Source organism: Rhodnius prolixus, unplaced genomic scaffold (genome assembly GCF_049639745.1).
Source record: "Rhodnius prolixus isolate KJV_2025 unplaced genomic scaffold, Rpr scaffold_3, whole genome shotgun sequence".
Taxonomy (NCBI): domain Eukaryota; kingdom Metazoa; phylum Arthropoda; class Insecta; order Hemiptera; family Reduviidae; genus Rhodnius; species Rhodnius prolixus.
The window spans coordinates 3,244,343-3,263,477 of record NW_027411603.1 but is presented as its reverse complement, the minus strand read 5'-3'; the positions used below and the strand labels follow the sequence as shown (position 1 = coordinate 3,263,477).

Genomic DNA, 19,135 nt, shown 5'->3' with positions numbered 1-19,135 from the left:
AAGTTGACATGAGAACTGAAATTCATACAAATAAAGAAAAAACAAAAAAACAAAAAAAATTAATACCAGCTACAGAGAAAAATCGATAAACTAATCTAAATGTAAAGAAGGCTATTGAAAGGTTATCTATTCTGTTAGTCGGGGGAGGTTAACAATATGCTATTACATGTTGATGACGTGTAGCCTGGAATGGGTGGGGGGGGGGTAAAAAACAATGAAGTTAATCTGGGCGATATAGTGGAGAGGGGTGGGGGAAAGCGACCTCTGACCCTACCCACTCTATTATAACCCATTTGTCAGCTGATTTCTGCCTATAACAGTTTTATATCCTTCCCAAATATCTTCTAATTTACAAAACAACCCCGTTACCATGGAAACATTCTATTTTTTTTTTTTAATTCTCAATTTCTCTCTCTCTCTCTTCCTTATCACCGGAAATGTTTATTTTGAGATACTAATGATGTTTTTTTTTTAGCAATTCGTCTTTACTTCCGCTTAAGCAGTCGTTGTCGTAATAATATTCTTTTAAAACCCAAAATAATTATTTTCAGCTGAAATGAAGAAATTTATTTTTTAAAAATAAATAAATTAAAATAAATAAAAAAATTTATAAAAAATAAATAGTTATTTATTTAACAAGTGTGGAAAGTAGTACTTTTCCTCACGCGAGGCAGGGTTTGCACGCACGAGCGAGCGAAGCGAGGCGAGTGCAAGTGCAAATTGCCGAGTGTGAGGAAAATACTTTACATTCGAGTTAAATATTATATTTTTTCTGCAACCATTAGATTTATTAACTAAAAAAATTAAAAATTTCATTTTTACAGTCTACAAAAAGTAATTTATTTATTATAAACATTTATTGTTATATTACAATTATTTACATTACTTACGTATTTACATTACTTATTACATTTTCTGCTGTTTCTTTTATTGATGGAGGAGTGTTTTCTAAACAGGAATCACTAGAATCCATTTTAAATTTCTATAAGGTAACACTATAACCTTTTTAACTGTTATAATTAAAAATATCTAATTATTTATTAAAATATTATTTTTATTTCTATATTCCTTTCAATTTTTATTTTTTTTTAATATTCGTTTTTTAATTATTTAGTTACGTTAAATAAGCTTATTAAAGTTTTACAGAAAATATTTCTGTTAATAACAAAACTTCTTGTATCAAGGAAGCACAATAAAGTTTTCCCACTCACTAGTGAGGAAAGTGACCTTAATGGGAATTTTTCCCCACTAGTGTGGGAAGTTGGGCATTACACAGCTGATTTTAATTGAGTAATGAGAACTTCCCGACATGGTTGCAGAAAAAAACTATTTTACGAGCTCATAAATGATTTACAAAAGAAATCAATCAGCCATTTTTATGAGCCAAATACTTGATTTTTTTTTTTGTAGGGCTTATTTAAAGTTACCAAAAAAGTAGGCTTGATGTAAAGTTCACATCTCAGTTACATTCACCATTCTATAAAGTACGCAAGTCCGACCTTTCTTATCAAATATTGATGCATCTTTGTTCGTATTGATGGAGGCAATAACTTCATTTTTCCCTTAGCTTTATATCGTACTCCAATCTTGAGAATTTCTTTTTTCCAGCTATTTGGTAAATATTTTCTTCGTTCTACAAAATGTGCTTTATCAAAAGAGTCACTGGCTATAGTGTTTCCTTTATTCCCGGAAAGAGTCACTTCCTTAGTGTCCCGGATATTTCACGTTGATAAGAGAATGAACTATTAAATACAAATTATTTTTTAAAAAACATTTTTTTGACTATATTACAGAATAGCCTTCGTAGGTCGTAATAATCTCTGCAATCCTTGTATTTTAAGTCCAGTGTGTAAGCGGGAATAAAGTGTCTTTAGTGCGCTAGCCACTTCACTGTAAGAAGCTCCTAGGAAGAGAAAATCTAAGGGTCAGCAGCTGGATTCGAACCCGGGTCCTCCGCGTGGGAATCCAATACACTAACCACATAGCTAATCCCTTTCCTTATTTTTTATTTTATTTATTTATTTTTTTTTGGCGCATCAACAGCTGAGGTTATTAGCGCCTCTAATATCTACGAGGGTCGTTTGAAAAGTCCGTGCAAAAATAAAAACTACTTAATTTTTTGGGGTAAACCTTTTTTATTTTTCAACATAGTCTCCTTTTAGGCTTATACACTTCGTCCAACGCTGCTCTAGTTTGTTGATCCCTTCCGAATAATAGGATTTGTCCAAGTCTGAAAAATAGCCATTCGTTTCTGCAATCACCTCCTCGTTTGAATAAAATCTTTTTCCCGCCAGCCATTTCTTCATATTGGGGTGCAAATAGTAGTCCGAGGGAGCCAAGTCTGGAGAATAGGGGGGGATGTGTAACGAGTTGGAACCCTATTTCCATTAATTTTGCGACCACAACTGCTGAAGTGTGAGCTGGTGCGTTGTCGTGATGGAAAAGGACTTTTTTGTGGACCAATCGTGGGCGTTTTTCTTGCAGCTCGGTTTTCAAACGCTCCAATAACGATGAATAATATGCACCGTTCCAGATAGTCGATGAGGATTATTCCTTGCGAATCCCAAAAGACAGTCGCCATAATATTTCCGGCCGAAGGAACGGTCTTCGCCTTTTTTGGCGCAGATTCCCCCCTTGGTAACCCATTGTTTAGATTGTTCTTTGGTCTCAGGAGTGTAGTGATGTATCCATGTTTCATCCACAGTGACGAAACGACGCTTAAAGTCCTGCGGATTCTTCTGGAACAGTTGCAAACCGTCCTTGCAACACTTCACACGATTTCGTTTTTGGTCAAGCGTGAGCAATCGCGGCACCCATCTTGCGGATAGCTTTGTCATGTCCAAATGTTGATGCAAAATATTATGTACCCGTTCATTCGAGATGCCCACAGCACTAGCAATCTCACGCACCTTCACTCTTCTGTCATCCATCACCATATCATGGATTTTATCAATGATTTCTGGAGTAGTAACCTCAACAGGGCGTCCAGAACGTTCAGCGTCACTTGTGCCCATATGGCCACTCCGAAAATTTTGAAACCACTTATAAACTGTTCTAATCGAAGGTGCAGAGTCACCATAATGTTTATCAAGCTTCTCTTTAGTCTCCTGAGGCGTTTTGCCTTTCATAAAGTAGTGTATAATCAACACACGAAATTCTTTTTCGTCCATTTTTTGAAAATCACTCGACTTCCTCGATTCAAACGAATGCCAAACACAAAGAAATAGACCGATCTGGCTGAAACTTGGTGTGTGTTCTTCCAAGAGTTGCTACTAACTAAACATAACCTCGATACGCGCCAGTAGTGCTATCTCTCTGACTTTGCACGGACTTTTCAAACGACCCTCGTATTCTTTCTCGATCATATTACTCCACACTACTTGGGATGGCAGTTGTTCTTGTCACCCATGCGCATCCGACGCTGAACCTTGACCAGCAAGGTTAGTGGAGCTCCAGGTTACGAACAATGCCTCCAAACATCCCCTCTTACATCATCGACTCAGTCGACGAGGGGGAGGGTTGATACATAGTATGCCATCCCTTACATTTCCCTCATTTCTGGGATATCCAAATTCTCAGGTATCAGAAAGATCAATTAAAATAATTAAAAGTAAATTTTCAATTTGCTTCCCTATAGTATAATCATGTATACTCATATTATTACTATTATTGTTATTATTATTATTTTTTTTTTTTTTTTTTTTTTTTTTTATGATTTAAGGCGCGTCAACATCTAAGGTTATTAGCGCCCGGAGCTTTTTCTAGTGCACTGCCGGCCTCCGGACAGTGTTCTCTCGATACAGAGACAACACTGCCCATCACCGGACAGTGAGCAGTAAGAAGCTCCTAGGAAGAGAAAATCTAAGGGTCAGCAGCTGGATTCGAGCCTGAGACCTCCGCGTGGGAGTCGAGTACGCTAACTGCATAGCTAATCCCTTCCCTCCTACTTATTATTATTGCTATTATATTATTATTACTCTTTCATGTTTACGACGCGGATTTAGGTGGCCAAATTAGGATGAAATCTTCTGGCAGTATTTTTATTCCCAGAAAACTCAAAAAAAACAAAAATTGTCTACAAATGGAAAAACCTCTCCTTTAATAAACAAACGATTCAAATACAAGTAGAATGAAGTAGGGCAAAAACCATCTTCCACTTCCCGATTTATCCTGCTCTTCCAAGAATTCACTTCCATCCTTAGTACGGGGAGCGGAGGGGTTTGTCTGGAGGAAGGATTAAGGATTTACAAGATAGCGTATTAAGCTGTATTAAAACTTAGTCTGCTCTTATATTCCTACTTAAAATAAAAAAAAAACTAATCCTTCAGGATTACCATATCCGTGAAATTAAATTAATATTATCTTCCTTGGGAAATATTTAATTTTCTTTCTTTTTTTTTTAGAGTATTTCCGTTTTCATGTTTTATATTCGGGATTACAGACATTTTTATTTCGGGATTTTCTGTATTTCTACTTCCATAATAAAGGCTGATAAAAAAATAAGTAAAAAAGCATTTTCGCTTAACCGATCGCAACTTTGGGACTTGGCTTACATTTTGACTTCATATTTTTAGTATTATGAAGATAATGAGACCGTACATTATGCTCAGGAAAGTCCGCCTATTTTAAAATTAAATTTGGGTCAATTCATACACATTAATTGAAGTACCCAGTTATTCAGCTTAAGATTTTGGTACAGTAACAGTAATTTACATTACTGAAAATCAAATAGATCCAATTTGGGAGATAGAAACCCCTAACCTTATTTCTAAATCGATGTTAGGGGCCGTACTTAAATTACGTAACGAACGCAAGGGGGGAGGGGGGTAAGGCTCGATTGTTACCATTCGTTATGGTTCGGGGGAGGGGTTTTTTTAATGCTTGTACGTAATTTTTCCAATTGAATCTATAATTTTTTGGTCATTAATGGAAAAATACTAACGATATTTTTCGCGCCAAATTCTACTATGCCACCTCCATATCCCTTGGAAATGTCTGATTCAGGCCTGAAGATACCACCACCTAATGATAAAACAGAGTTCAAGTTTGCTCCTCTCCTCTTACGTTTATCATTAAATATGAAACCAGAATCAGCACAATTTTCGATCCTGCCCTATGATTTTTATTGCCCCTCTGTTCAGGCTGATCTTGCTAGCAGAGTATGTAAATTCTGTGGATTTTATACTTCATCTAAAAAAGGTGCTCTAAAACATCGAAAAGACGTCCATCCTCGTGGAGAACCGCTTGAAACTTCAAGAATTCGACCACGACGCGTTATTGCTCGTAGAGGTAGAGAACTACTTTGTCAATTGGAATCACCATTCAGCGAAGAGACAGAATGGATTGACATAGAAAGTGTTAATGATGATTATATTCTACTCGAAAATAATTCAATACTGGACAGTAAGGATTGCATACCAGTAGTTAAAAATATTGGAGACTGGCTTAACACTCCATGGACTGATGATATTATGTAGCTAAAATCAACTACTCAAGTTGAAAACGATATTATCAAGTTGTAAACGTATTTATATTTTGCAAAATTTTAACAAATTAATACGTCAAGAAAAAATAATATATATGAATAGTTATAAGAGAAAAATATTTTGAGTTACTTTATTAAAAAAATTTATGTAATAACTTATATTCCTTTTAAGATATTGAAAAAATACATTGCTAAGTGATAATGTAATTAAATAAGTAATAAATAAAAAATATATGTTTGATTTTAATTAAATACTATGCAATGACGATATTCCATAACAAAAAATTACGTACATTTGGCTAGGGGGGGAGGGGAGGTTGACATTTTGTTACGATCTGTTACATCGGGGGGGGGGGGGGAGGGATTAAAAAGCTCTTTAAATTGCGTTACGTAATTTAAGTACGGCCCCTTACGTAGATATGAAATCAATGCAAATAAATCGAATAAATGTTATGAATCGAATCCAACAGACGCCAGAAAGTTGAACTTACCCTCAGAATCAGGAGGAAGGTTGCTATGACGACAGATCATTGAAAAATGAACTTCTCCGGAAACAACTTCAAAGGCTAACTATACATATATAGCAGTACACAAAGCAAGTGGTGTAAAGTAGTACTACAGATTTAAGAGGAATGAAATAATAGGCCTGTCATACCAAAGAGAGATCTTGAGTAACCATGGCAACCACAACGTCTTGGATCAAGCAGAAGACTTGCTGATGTGCGGTTCTTCAACCGACATATTTTTTTCTTCTTTTCCTGTGCGTTTTCCCCCACCACTTTTTGTTTTGTTCTGCTGCCAAGAGGAAGTATCGCGTGATGGTGGTGGTACTCCACCGGAAATACACCCTTTCTGAATATTCACCTGTGAGTAAAAAGATATTTCTTTTCGTCACTTCAGTTACGGAAGGTTCAACCGTATTCCGAAGTAACTAAAAATTGTCTCCATCTCAGATATGCTCTTTGTAAAGATATTATTAGATTAAGAATGGCCAATGGTAGGCGGATGTTCCAATTTCCATGACCCTCTCTCTTTACAACCCTTTAATGGATCTTTCTCAGCCTCCTGAGTGGAGTTTTGCTAATAATTTTAAAAGATACAAAACATTTAATTAAGATTTTTTATAAAAGAAAAAGCAAAACAAAAAACTTTCGATCAATGGTAGCGACCTCTAAATATTAATCGATTTTGCTCTAATACGGACCCAAACTTTTTGTTTTTAAATGAACTTTCGATTTTCCGCCCGGCGCTCTTTAAAATTTAAAAGTCATCATTTTTCTGAAACACCCTAGTGTATATGTAATGTTAGTGGGGTCTGTAAATACGTTTAGGTCTTTACCTTTTAGTCGCCCCTTATGACCAGCAGGGAGTACTGAAGTTGTATTAACAATTTACATATTTCCCTTAACTTTTTGACTTCTGTAGTCCAAGTTAATTGCCTTACTCTAAATCCAATAGGCTACCTAACTTTTAGCGGGTATCCTATTGTAAGTAGGTAGTAAATATTGTAAATAGATAATTGTTAAGATAATTAGAGTTAGTGAATGTCGTGTAGACAATTAACGTCATATTGTAGCGATAGAAACTAGTTGACCTTGGCGAAAACAAATTTGAAAATGATAGTATCCAAAAAGAAAAATTTGGTTGTAACGCAATTTGGAGCAAAACACTAAACACCTTATATGCGTACAAGTTTGGACTAATTACAAATGGATTAGAGAGCTCCCCTAATGGGTTCCTGGAAAGCTGAGCTTTGTCCTGAATTCACAAAAGGTCCAGCGCGGATGGAATGAGTGGTCACCTCATGGACAATGGACCAAATGAATAGAAACCCTTTTTACAAGCTGGAAGAGAATTCCAGCAGGTATTTCCTCACCGACGAAGATCATTAAGTTGAAATGAGTGTTGTCCTGCGGCAGACAATAAGGGCCTCCTCCTTCTCCGCCTTTCTTGATTCATCAAGGTCTGTAAGTGAGACCCCATGCTAGGAGATTCGATTTATTACCAACAACTGGTATTGAGCCCACCCCCCAATTTTTCTGTAGGGTGTGAAGTTAGCTCTCTCTCGTTTTAATAGGGAGCGCCACATGAGCACCGAATACAGGTGCTTCTAACTGTATTAAGTCATCCATAGAGAGTAACTTATCTCTTTTCTATACTTCCGTTTATCCCCAAGCCCTTCATACCTCATACATCGTTGTAATTAAAGTAAACCATTTTCAAATTGCAGGGCCTTCCTCTGATCTTCTCATGGTAGAAAAGGAAGTGAGGAAAAAAAAAAAAACATCTCAGAACTTCTGTAAGCGCGTAGGGCTTACGCCCAGTTGCAGAGAGGAAAGCGAGCGTAAACGCCGTTTAAGAATCGATAAGTGACCGAGGTTGACACCGCGACAAAGTAACGCAAATAAGATAGATGAAATACTTAAAAGAAATATAGAAAAGAGAAGGGTAAGAATGCACTTACCTTTGAGGTAATGTAGATGAAGGTACTCAGTCTCAGCTTGATGATGAAGCTGATGCTGTTGAGGGGATGGCAAAGGAAGAAAACGGAGGAAAGGTGTGTGCTTGTTTGAATGTGTATTGAGTGTGTGTGCGTGTGTTTTCAGCACAGAGATGCGTAGGGGGAAGTAAGGGTCAAATAGGCGGAAACAGACCAGAAGTAATCCGTAGAAGGTTTCTAGGACGCGAAGATGGCTAGCGGTACAAGGGAAGGTGAAGCAGGTATAGAGCCCAGAAGTGCGAGAAGCGGCCGGTGATGATGAGTTGAAGCGGAAGTGCGGTAACAGTACTTGAAGCGAACAGCTGGAGCTTGCAGGCAGAACAGTGCTGCTGAGCGGGGCAATATGCAGAACGGCAGAAGCGCACTAGATGCGTTGTAAAGCAGGTACAGAGGCACTTACAAACTTACTCTATCCGTGTTGAAGGCGTACTGAACTACAGCAGACGGAAAAACCCCACGGTTAAGAGAGGAAAGAGAAGGGGAAGTTTGAAACCATGGGAACTGAGAAATAAACAAAACTGCAAAATAACAGAAAAATAAGATATTGGCGGCGACAACAAAGGAAAGATTAACGAAAAATAACGCGTACTACGAAAATTGGAATAAGGAGAGAGAGAGAAATAGAAAAAGGCGAGATGGAGAACTGTCAATCGGTACCGCCGAGAAAGGATGGTACGCGGCTTAACAACTTCCGATCATCATTGAGATAATTGCATCGAATTTTCTAAACTAAAGCGCCGCATCCCTAGGGATTAACATTTGGGGGAAAAAACAATCCAACAAGGGAAGGGATTAGCTATGCGATTAGCGTATTGAATTCCCACGCGGAGGTCCCGAGTTTGAATCCAGCTGCTGACCCTTAGATTTTCTCTTCCTAGGAGCTTCTTACAGCTCACTGTCCGGTGATGGAGAGAACACTGTTCGGAGGCTGGCAGTGCACTGAAAAAAGCTCCGGGCGCCAATAACCCTAGATGTTGACGCGCCTTAAATCATTTTTAAAAAAACATCCCAACAACCATAATCTATTCGAAGTAAATAGGGTTAAGGGGAACAAGTCTATCTTGGACATAAAATATACATATCTTCAGTCCAGTTTCCGGAAATGATTAGAAGATCCGGCTGTTTGCGTATGTTACAGCATAAACGAACCATAAATCCCTGGTAGATATGGAAGTTAAAACAAAGTTAAGGGACAATAGGGTATACTTGATATCCTGGGAAATCTATATCCTGAATTAGAAGACCGAAGAAATATCTTAGGGCAACTGTAAGAGCTACAGAAAGATGGGTTCTGGAGAGTTCATAGGTCGTTATTGCTATTTTAATTTAAGGTCATTAACAACCAGGAGCTTTGTTTCAGTTCATGCTGCCTCCGGAAATCAGCTGTAAGAAGCTCCTACGAAGAAAAAAAATCTAAGGGCCAGCAGCTGGATTCGAACCCGTGATCTCCGCGTTGGAAACCAGTATTCGCTAACCACTCTGCTACTCCCTTACCTAAAGATTTATCATTATAATTACTAATATTAACACAATTTATTACCTACCTTAGTCATAGCCAAAGCTGGGAAATTATCCCAAGCCAGACTGGTTTCTTCGCCCGGCTGACCATGTCGCTGACCCTTGTACACTCTGGCAGCCGTGTTTGTGGTCACACCCAGCCCGTCGCCGATTAGGAGTACAACATTCCTGGCCCTGGAACCATCGGCTGCACGACCTCCGGCTCGTCGTAACACAGCCGCTCTGCCCATTTCGTACCAGTACTCACGATCTGTAAATTAAATTTAACAATGTAATAACAAAAAGTCAATAGCAACCAATACATTCGAAAGGAAAATTTAGGACGAATGAAAAATAAACTTTAGATCGGCGTGGAAAAACCTTACTGATAAAAGTTGAGTTTTCCCAAAAAAAGTTAACATTCTCAATAAGTTTCCACGCAATTCACACGTATCTCTGGCGCATCCCTAGCTTTTTTAGGAAACTTCGGGTTAAGTGCAACGGAAGCGTTAAAAAAAATAGGCGCAGAAACAGCCAGAGAGAAATGGCTTCAAGATGAAACTGTAAGTTGAGGGAAGAACTCCTTCCGCCCATAGATAGGGTACTATTTCCGGTTGTGTGCCTGAGTAATATCTAGGGAAGTTCATGGATTGCAGCTGCTCAATTGTTTTATGGAAGTGATCAGCTCAAAATCTTCAAGAATAGAACAGAGAACAGAGAGTACATAATACTTCCCTAGTCAATTATACAGATCTATAATAAACTATTTTTATATAATATATAATTCATCTAGTAGTTTTACGTATGAAAATGCTCGATCTAGAATAACAATGACATCACAAACAGGTGTTTTATTTTTCTTTCTATTTTTACCGATGATGTAGAAGAGCTTATTTTTTTGCATAATCGATAAATGTACCAGTTGAAACCTGTCCTGGAGCTGACGTATGCCAATCAAATAAAGAGGCTTACTGAAAATAAATAAATAAATCAACACATGAAATTGGCAAATAAATTTTCACACTACTTTGTGTTATTTGTTAAAAAGTTTTTTTATTAATATATATTCACGTATTAGTATAATATAGAGTTCCGTTGCGTGTCTTGATAAACGACCAAAGTATAAGACCAATCAAATCTCTCCCCCTCCGGCCAGTCATTTAATGATCATTATGTTTATAACCAAACAATAATGGCTACTGGGTATAATCTATATATTTATTGTTTGCATGAGATAAATTTCATTCACGATTACTCTTTGACTATAATTTGAACTTTAATTAATGGTAACATTACGTTGCATGTTTATAACATTTCATTAATTTCACTTCCGCCTCAATTGACTACCATTGACGAGCAATTTGAAATAATCTGGAACTATATTTATTATAAGCTAAGCCGTACATGTTTATACTTGAAAACTTATGTAAACAAAGACAGGTTGAAACGTGAAATAATTAGCGTTATTTGCTGGCCCTTAAGAGTAGGAACTTCCCAGAAAGTTGACGCGTCTTAAATTAAATTAGAAAATAAAAAGAGCCTTCTATAACGAGATTACGGCACTTTTTCTTGAAATTATCTGGAAAATGGCTGCTACGTTTTCTTTAAACTTGGTATCATTACTGCTCATAAGTAATTCTAAAACGTTTATTTCAATAACTTTCCACGAAAAATACGACTAAGTATAGTTCTAAACGAGGAGATTTACTTTAAGTGCATCTTAAGTGATAAGTACAGACTAATCACCCATTAAGTATGAATAAGAATTAAATATATGTCCTTAAAATTCAAAATTTCACTGAAAAGTTGTTAGCGACTTCCCCCGTCCCTACCGAAAAAATAGTGCCTTTAAAAATAACATACGTAGTTATACAATTTTTCATACAAACGTAAGCGTCATTAAAAATTTAATTACGTAAACTAAGAGAAATATATTTGATTGTCCGCAACAAATTTGACTTTTGCCCACAATAAATCATATAAATCAACAATAACAATGAAATTGACAGGCGCTACGATAGCCGACCGGTTATAGGCTAGACCCGCAAAGCTAAGATGTATTGCGGTACTAGTATAGGCCTTGCATTTTGTTTAATGTGTTCATTTTTTTTTTTTTTTTTTTTTTGGCGCATCGACTGCTAAGGTCATTAGCGCCCCTAATCGTTTTAATGTGTTAATATGAGGAATTTTGTAGTAAAGTATATTAGGCGGTTATAGGCTAGACCCGCAAAGCTAAGATGTATTGCGGCACTAGTCTAGGCCTTGCATTTTGTTTAATGTGTTCATTTTTTTTTTTTTTTTTTTTTGGCGCATCGACTGCTAAGGTCATTAGCGCCCCTAATCGTTTTAATGTGTTAATATGAGGAATTTTGTAGTAAAGTATATTAGGCGGTTATAGGCTAGACCCGCAAAGCTAAGATGTATTGCGGCACTAGTCTAGGCCTTGCATTTTGTTTAATGTGTTCATTTTTTTTTTTTTTTTTTTTGGCGCATCGACTGCTAAGGTCATTAGCGCCCCTAATCGTTTTAATGTGTTAATATGAGGAATTTTGTAGTAAAGTATGTTAGGCGGTTATAGGCTAGACCCGCAAATCTAAGATGTATTGCGGCACTAGTCTAGGCCTTGCATTTTGTTTAATGTGTTAATATGAAGAATTTTGTAGTGAAGTATGCTAGGCGGTTTTAGGCTAGACCCGCAAAGCTAAGATGTATTGCGGCACTAGTCTAGGCCTTGCATTTCATTTAATGTGTTAATATGAGGAATTTTGTAGTAAAGTATGTTTGCTAGTCGCCTCCGTCCTCGACACCTAATTTGGTAGTTTGACGTTAAGGCTCGCCTGAGATAATAATTGGCAACTACTTTACAATGAAACTGACGCGAATAATGAAATATAAAAATTCAATTAAATCTCCGAAAAGTTTTCTGCTTAGCCTCCTCGAAATAAGTGTTTGTGAAAAAATAATTTCCGGTCTGTTTAAAAAATAAACAGGATATTGCTTGGTTAACTCTAATTAATTAATTCAACTAATTGCGGTTAACTCATTTAGAAAAATAAAATTGATCAGTCGTTTGAATTAATCCGGTTTAATTAAATCAGGTCGCGTTTAATTATTGGTCGATCGGTAAATTTCAAATTAATTATTTAAAGGACCAAAAAAAAAGTTAATTCAAAACAAATTAAGTGTTGTTAAGTAATGAAAATGTAAAATGAAATTTTCATACTTTTCATCTGGATGAAAATTGGGGCTCAGAAAATTTTGAAGAGCGTTACTTCGCATGGAAATTGTGAACATGAACGACAGGATATTGTTAACTAAGTTAAATCCCAGGATTGTGAGAGCCACGGTATTCAGTAAAATACTGTAGTATAATACTTTAGACCGGCGCCTGGCGCGCTACGCGCACTCATAGCATTGCCTGTGCTAACTAGATTAGATGGGTGAGTGTTGACAGCTCATCGCCAGCAATTTTACCAGCATCAACCTTCATCCGGTTGTACATGAAATATTGTAGCCAGCTGTGAACAATAATGGACTTATTTAAAACTTTATTATCTACTTGGCTCGGAATTAGATTTCCCTTAATAGGTAAGGAAAATATTGTGATCATGGTAAATTTTCAAAAATGAGTTTTCCGGTTCCCTGAGATAGGAAAAAGAGTTTTTTTTGTTTTTTTTTTAAGTTGAAGAATCGCAGGAAGCTGTAATTAAACATTTCAATTTCAGTGAACAAAATTCATTGGCCACTTCGATTTGAACACTGGCTTAGATCGGGTAAACATTAGCCTTCTTTTGATGCCGAAGGATTTTCTCGTAGAAGTCCTGGAGTTCTGCAGTAATTGTTGGTATCCGGATTGCGGCGAGGAAGAAATTTGGCGGCCACGGTTAACGTTCAATTATTACCTGCAAAATTACTCTCACTTTCTCGGGAGCGATGAATATCGTACCGATCTCCTATTCCTTTTTTGGGACCTTCTGGAATTCTACAGAAAGATTACGCAGAAGAGGCTGCGCGGTAGGTGTGGCTTTATTATGTCAAAAACTCCTCAAACCGTCCTGCTGACCGCAGACATGGAAATGGCAGCCAAAGGAACTGGACTTGGAAGAGGCTCCCGTCAAGGTCTCCTAGTATGAGCTAACGTTCAATTATTACCTGTAAAATTACTCTCACTTTCTCGGGAGCGATGAATACTGTATCGATTTCCTATTCCTTTTTTGGGACCTTCTGGAATTCTACAGAAAGGTTACGCAAAAGAGGCTGCGAGATAGGTGTGGCTTCGTTGTATCAGTGACTCCTCAACCAGTTAACGCTGTGTCCTGCTGACCCTGTAGAACAGAGTTGGATCAGTAGATTTTAAAAATGCCTCCTCAAAAGTGGTGAAAGTCCAACACCAGGGAGGCTCCTGGTTTGTCTTTTCAGCAGGTCATGGATCCATCAATTAGTCCAACTGTTAAGAGGAACGGAGCTAAAACAGTTGGAGAAACTAGGAACAAAAGGAGAAAAATCCTCCCTTTTTTTTTTTTGAGAATAAAACCTTGTAAAGTACGTAATTTGTATGCCAGTAACGGAAGTTGTGCTAGAAATATACATTACAAAGAACAAAAAAAAGGATCTCGTGGAGCGAGTTGTAGTAGAAGTGAAGTACAGGATATCTATCTCTAGGGGAGCCCAGCGTTGGAGTACAGGATTTCCTAATACTGAGGAGCTCTCATATCGTCCTGTACAATGCATTCTGGGAACAAAGAACTGTAACACCTTCGTTTAAACATATGTTATACAATGTAGTTGGAGTTAGTGTACAACTAACTTAGATGTAATGTGTGCTTGTTGGGTATTAGGATTATATATACCCATATATATATATATATATATGTGTGTGTGTGTGTGTGTGTTGTACGTATGTAGGTATAAAACAAAGTGTATATGTATAGTTTGGTACAAAGAAAATATGATACCGAAATATCTAGTCGGCTGTTAGGGCAAAAAAGAAAGGACAAAGTATTATACATGAAGTTTGTGTGTACTTTATATACATAGACTGACATAAAACTCAGGTACTATAACTTTGCAGACAACAAACATACCAAAGTACTGTACCAAAAAAAAAAAAGTTTGCGCTTAGAAAAAGTATGTGAGGGAAGTAGAACTATCTAAGCACTAGTTGGTTTGTTTATTATTTATTTGTTTTATTTTTTTTTTAATTAAACGGGTACAGTGCCCAACGACCAGCCATCATTCTCAGTGATGTGAGATTTCATCCTACAGGATCTTCTGGTGAAAGAACCAGCACCCTCTAAGGTCGTTTCTAGGAAGCGTAAGAAGTAGATGGATTGAAAGTACCCTAATCGCCTTTTAAAGTCTTTCCTAGAATAGTTACTCCAAACTACAGCAATGAGCGAAGATTTTAGGGAGTAATATTGTGGAGTTGACAGGCTTGTCCATGGGACATATTTTTCTGTCCCATCCCATCCCATCCCATGGCAATTTATGCCTGTCCCATCCCATCCCATCCCATGGCAATTTATGCCTGTCCCATCCCATCCCATGGCAATTTATGCCTGTCCCATCCCATCCCATCCCACGGGATTCCCATTATAATATTAATATGGAATACAGTTCAAATAAAATTATTAAATTTATGAAAGTTTACGTTTAGTGTCTACTAAATAGGACTACATGTACAAAGAGACATGCAAAACGACTAAATTTATTAACTTTAACACTCAAAAGTATAATCTAAGTATGACAATTCAGTGTCATTCTGACACTCTCCTTCTATTTCTGAGTCACTCTGCTCATTCAGCACACTATCAATTTCCTATCAATTTTGTTGCACTTACGCAACTGCAAATTTCAGCCTAAATTGATTTTACAATATCAAGTATCGACTACCATGGGAAATACAAATGTGTGCTGTCCCATCCCATGGGACGTTTCCCATGGGAATAACATTCCTATGGACAACACTGGGAGTTGACCTCGCATATCAAGATAGCCTTGCTCAGTTGAGGGGATTTTGTGGGAATAAGTTGGGTAGGCTTACCCTTGGGTACTGTTATCATACAGATAGGTATATTATGGGCTCTTCCTAATGCCGATGAGGGCCAGTCATCCAACAATAACAGCATTCCCAAGGAGATGGTAAGACTCACCCAACTTATCGAGGAAAGTTCTAGGAAGAAAGGTTGCGAGCAAAAGCAGTTTCCTAGAGCTACCCAGTTTATCTATAGAATTTGAGGACTCCTATACGGCTCCAACACTTGTAAGCCGCGAAGACTGTCTAAGGAAGCCCCAAATATAGTAGGCAATCGGCTTTCCAAATTTCAATGGAACTCTCCACCTATAATGTGTCCATTCTTAGATATTCTGATGCAGGTCTAGGTAGGGCGAATCCCTTTCACAAACACCTGGCATCTTCTCAGCCTCTTGAGAGAAGCTCCAAATAGATCATGGAGCGGCCGCGCTGATGCAACTCACTCCTTGAACTCCACAGTTTCACCAAATTAGGTGAAACTTGTTTTATGACTACAGGCAAGCTAGTCAGGAATAACCATTCCTGACATTCCCACCCAAATTAAGAAATTGAGAAAGTTACAGCGCTGATTAATTTTTTGGGGGGGGCGGTCCCTGCACACCCCGCCTCACGCTCACACCTCAACCGTTACAAGGTTCAAAATTCAAAGATCCACAGCAGAACACCCAAATCCCGTCAAAAACAACAAACAAAAACAAACACAAGATAAAAAGAATAAAATATTAGCACAGCGTGGATATATAAAAGCTCTAGTTGGAGGGGGCAGGTGGCCAAGAGCTTGGCTTCGTAACTGAGGAGATCACCAGTTCGAATCCCGCGCATGACTACTTTTTATTTGTTAGAAAAAAAAATTGATTATAGTAATGAATGAGCTCCTGCCACCGAGTCTAAGACTCCTGATTAATAGTTTGACGGTTAATTTTTACCATGTCTAAATAGGCGATTACTTTACTTTAAAAGCTCTAGAAAAAAATCAGTTTGAATCCAACATTTTCATAATTTCTTGTTTGCCAATAAATTGCAAAATGCATTTTCTTCAAATCACCTTTGATGCACTATAGTGCAATTTAATAATATTTGATCCATTTCTCTACAAAGAAACTATTAACGAACGATCATGTCACAAAGGAAACTTAGTTTCCCACACTAAGACTAGTCTTATTTTAACTAACATCTCAAAATCAATAATATCAACTAACCCGTACCTCTCCGTTAGTTGTAGTGGTTGTTTGCAACAAGTCTTGATAGAAAATCTCCATAAACACTACAACTACGATATTTAATTAACTACAGTTGGTACCTACTGCTAGCCTTTTCCGCCGCGCTCTCTCTCACTGTTATTAATTGCATTAACTCATGCAAAAACTCATCATTCTAGACATTCTCTTCTCAGTGAACCCCCTGCTCCTCTCTCCTGATCTTATTTATCTAGTGTTAACACGATAGTTTGCTCTCTAAATCTCTCCAAAGAAGAGTATTTATGTACTCAGGCGTGTTATCTTTGTGGTGAAGGAGAGCAACACTAAGTAAGTAGAGGGCCTACTTAAAGCTATGCTGATTTTAATCTGTGCTTCGTTTTAAAGTTTATCTGTTGCTTTTAGGTAAATTAATTTTTTATTGTAAAAAGAGAAAAAAAGTTAAATGTTTTCTTGTGATAAGATTAAATAATGGAAATAATACCAGGAGTAAGATGGAATTAAAGTTATATTTAATTTTGAATTTTTTGATAATTTAGAAATTAAAAATAGTAAAATGAAATAGTCAGTCAATAGTTCTCAACCGTCTTTCTAGTAAGTGCATTGCGAGCAGATCCACCAAGGCGGTTTTAGAGCCGCTGCACCACGTGATCTTCTCAATGAAGTGATTGCAACTGCATTTAACTTTAATGCTCTATTTTTGGCAGTTTCACCATTGCAGAAATTTACTGCAGTTGTAAAAAATAAAGTTACTGAAAAACAAAAAAATCAATAACACTAAAAAAATAAAGTAAAAGTAATCGCCCGTTTTTTCCAGGCGGGGCTTTACCATCCAACTACCAAATCAGGAGTAGTGGACTCGCTGGCAGGAGCTCATTCATTACTGTAAACAATTTGTTTTCTTTTCTAACAAATAAAAAGTAGTCATAGGCGGGAATCGAACCGGTGATCTTCTAATTACAAAGCCACGTTCTTGACCACTAGACCCAACATACCCGGCTCCCTGAATGGCAGTTTTTAGCCGTAAGAAAAACTGCAGACAACACTGGACTAAGTTCTCAGACTAGCGAATGGACCCTCTTGGAGGAAATAGAATCGATTCCTTTATTACAACTGTTCACCACGATGTTCCGCTGCCAGTTTGTTTGGCTGTTAGTCATTACTTAGTTCTGTATTTTATTTTTAGTCAATAAGTTAAGTTACTTTGAAGTATTCTTAAAGCCCTATAATACTTAGTCCCTAATTTCTATCTCTTTAAATTAATTGTCCCTTCGTGCCTAACTACGAGGCTATTCTGGAATACTTTTAGGGCAAGCACTCAGCCCTACTTCATAATTATTAATTTGGGCATTAGCAGACCAAACTATTCAATAACACTTATCATAACATATCTTTATAGATCATCCTCGAGAAGGATCCAGGCGACCCTGAATGACATAAATAACAATCGAAAATTAATCTAAGCCCCCTGAGGGTACTTAAAATCAAATTTGAACTTACAAGTTTATTCTAAAAATCTTTTCTTTTTTTTCCACCTTAAAATGGCGGTTTCGAGAGATCTGTAATCTCCATAATTAGATAATAATGGTAATTATATTATATATTATATGCTATTAAGACAAAGACAAAAAATAATAATAAAAATAAAATAATAACTTTGTTTCAAATAGAAAAGTGCAAAATAATTAGGCTTTTCTTGGGAAACAGCCGACTTTCCATTTCACAGAAAGTTTTCCACAGCTGATTTCCCAGCGATAAAGTTTTCCAGCTTAAATTAAAGCGCTTAACAACTTACTTAAACAAGTTGTTAATATAACTAATTTCTAAACTAACTAAATACTATTAAGGTAAATATTATACCAGCAATTTGCGAACGTGTGGTGTAATGAATTAAAATTGTGGGGGGGGGGGCACCATTTATCATTACTACACATTGAGCTCTTCGACTAACATCTCAAAATTTGTTAAATTATGTGAAATGTAGTTAAATATACAGAGGTTAACTTTTGTTAACAAAGCTTACAATTTCTGCTTACAAGAAAATTAAATTAGTACAAAGAACAGGAGCTCAGAACAGGTGGAGGAGGTGTTATTACGTTTTAGCTGCGCAAAACACAGGAGTTCATGTAAATGGGGAGCTTGCTAACTAGTAGAGGTTATTTCTTCTCTAGGCTCCTTCTTTGGGTGCTCCGTTTAGAAGTCGGACGCAATTAAGAGCTTCCTTTTATCTCCAGTATCTGCTGTGACTGACTTCAAGGAATGTCTAATATTTTTACCATTTGTATCTAGGAAATGCCTAATATCATTTGTTCCTATCGGCATTTTGCACTATATTCATTCGCCTGGTAGAATGGTCATCACTCTCGTCTTCACTTAGAAGGTTCAAAGTACTAGGGCAAGGCTGACTTATCTTTAGCATAGTG

General features: G+C 37.1%; 1 protein-coding gene across 1 annotated transcript in view; it reads right to left on the bottom strand.

Annotated features, from left to right (window-relative positions):
- Window positions 1-19,135, bottom strand: part of LOC141452836 (alkaline phosphatase-like) — a 611,245-nt gene that overhangs the window by 327,621 nt on the left and 264,489 nt on the right. The window contains exon 3 of the mRNA XM_074125291.1: window positions 9,530-9,753. Within this exon, the coding sequence (XP_073981392.1) occupies window positions 9,530-9,753 (224 nt within the window). The remainder of the gene's footprint in view (window positions 1-9,529; window positions 9,754-19,135) is intronic.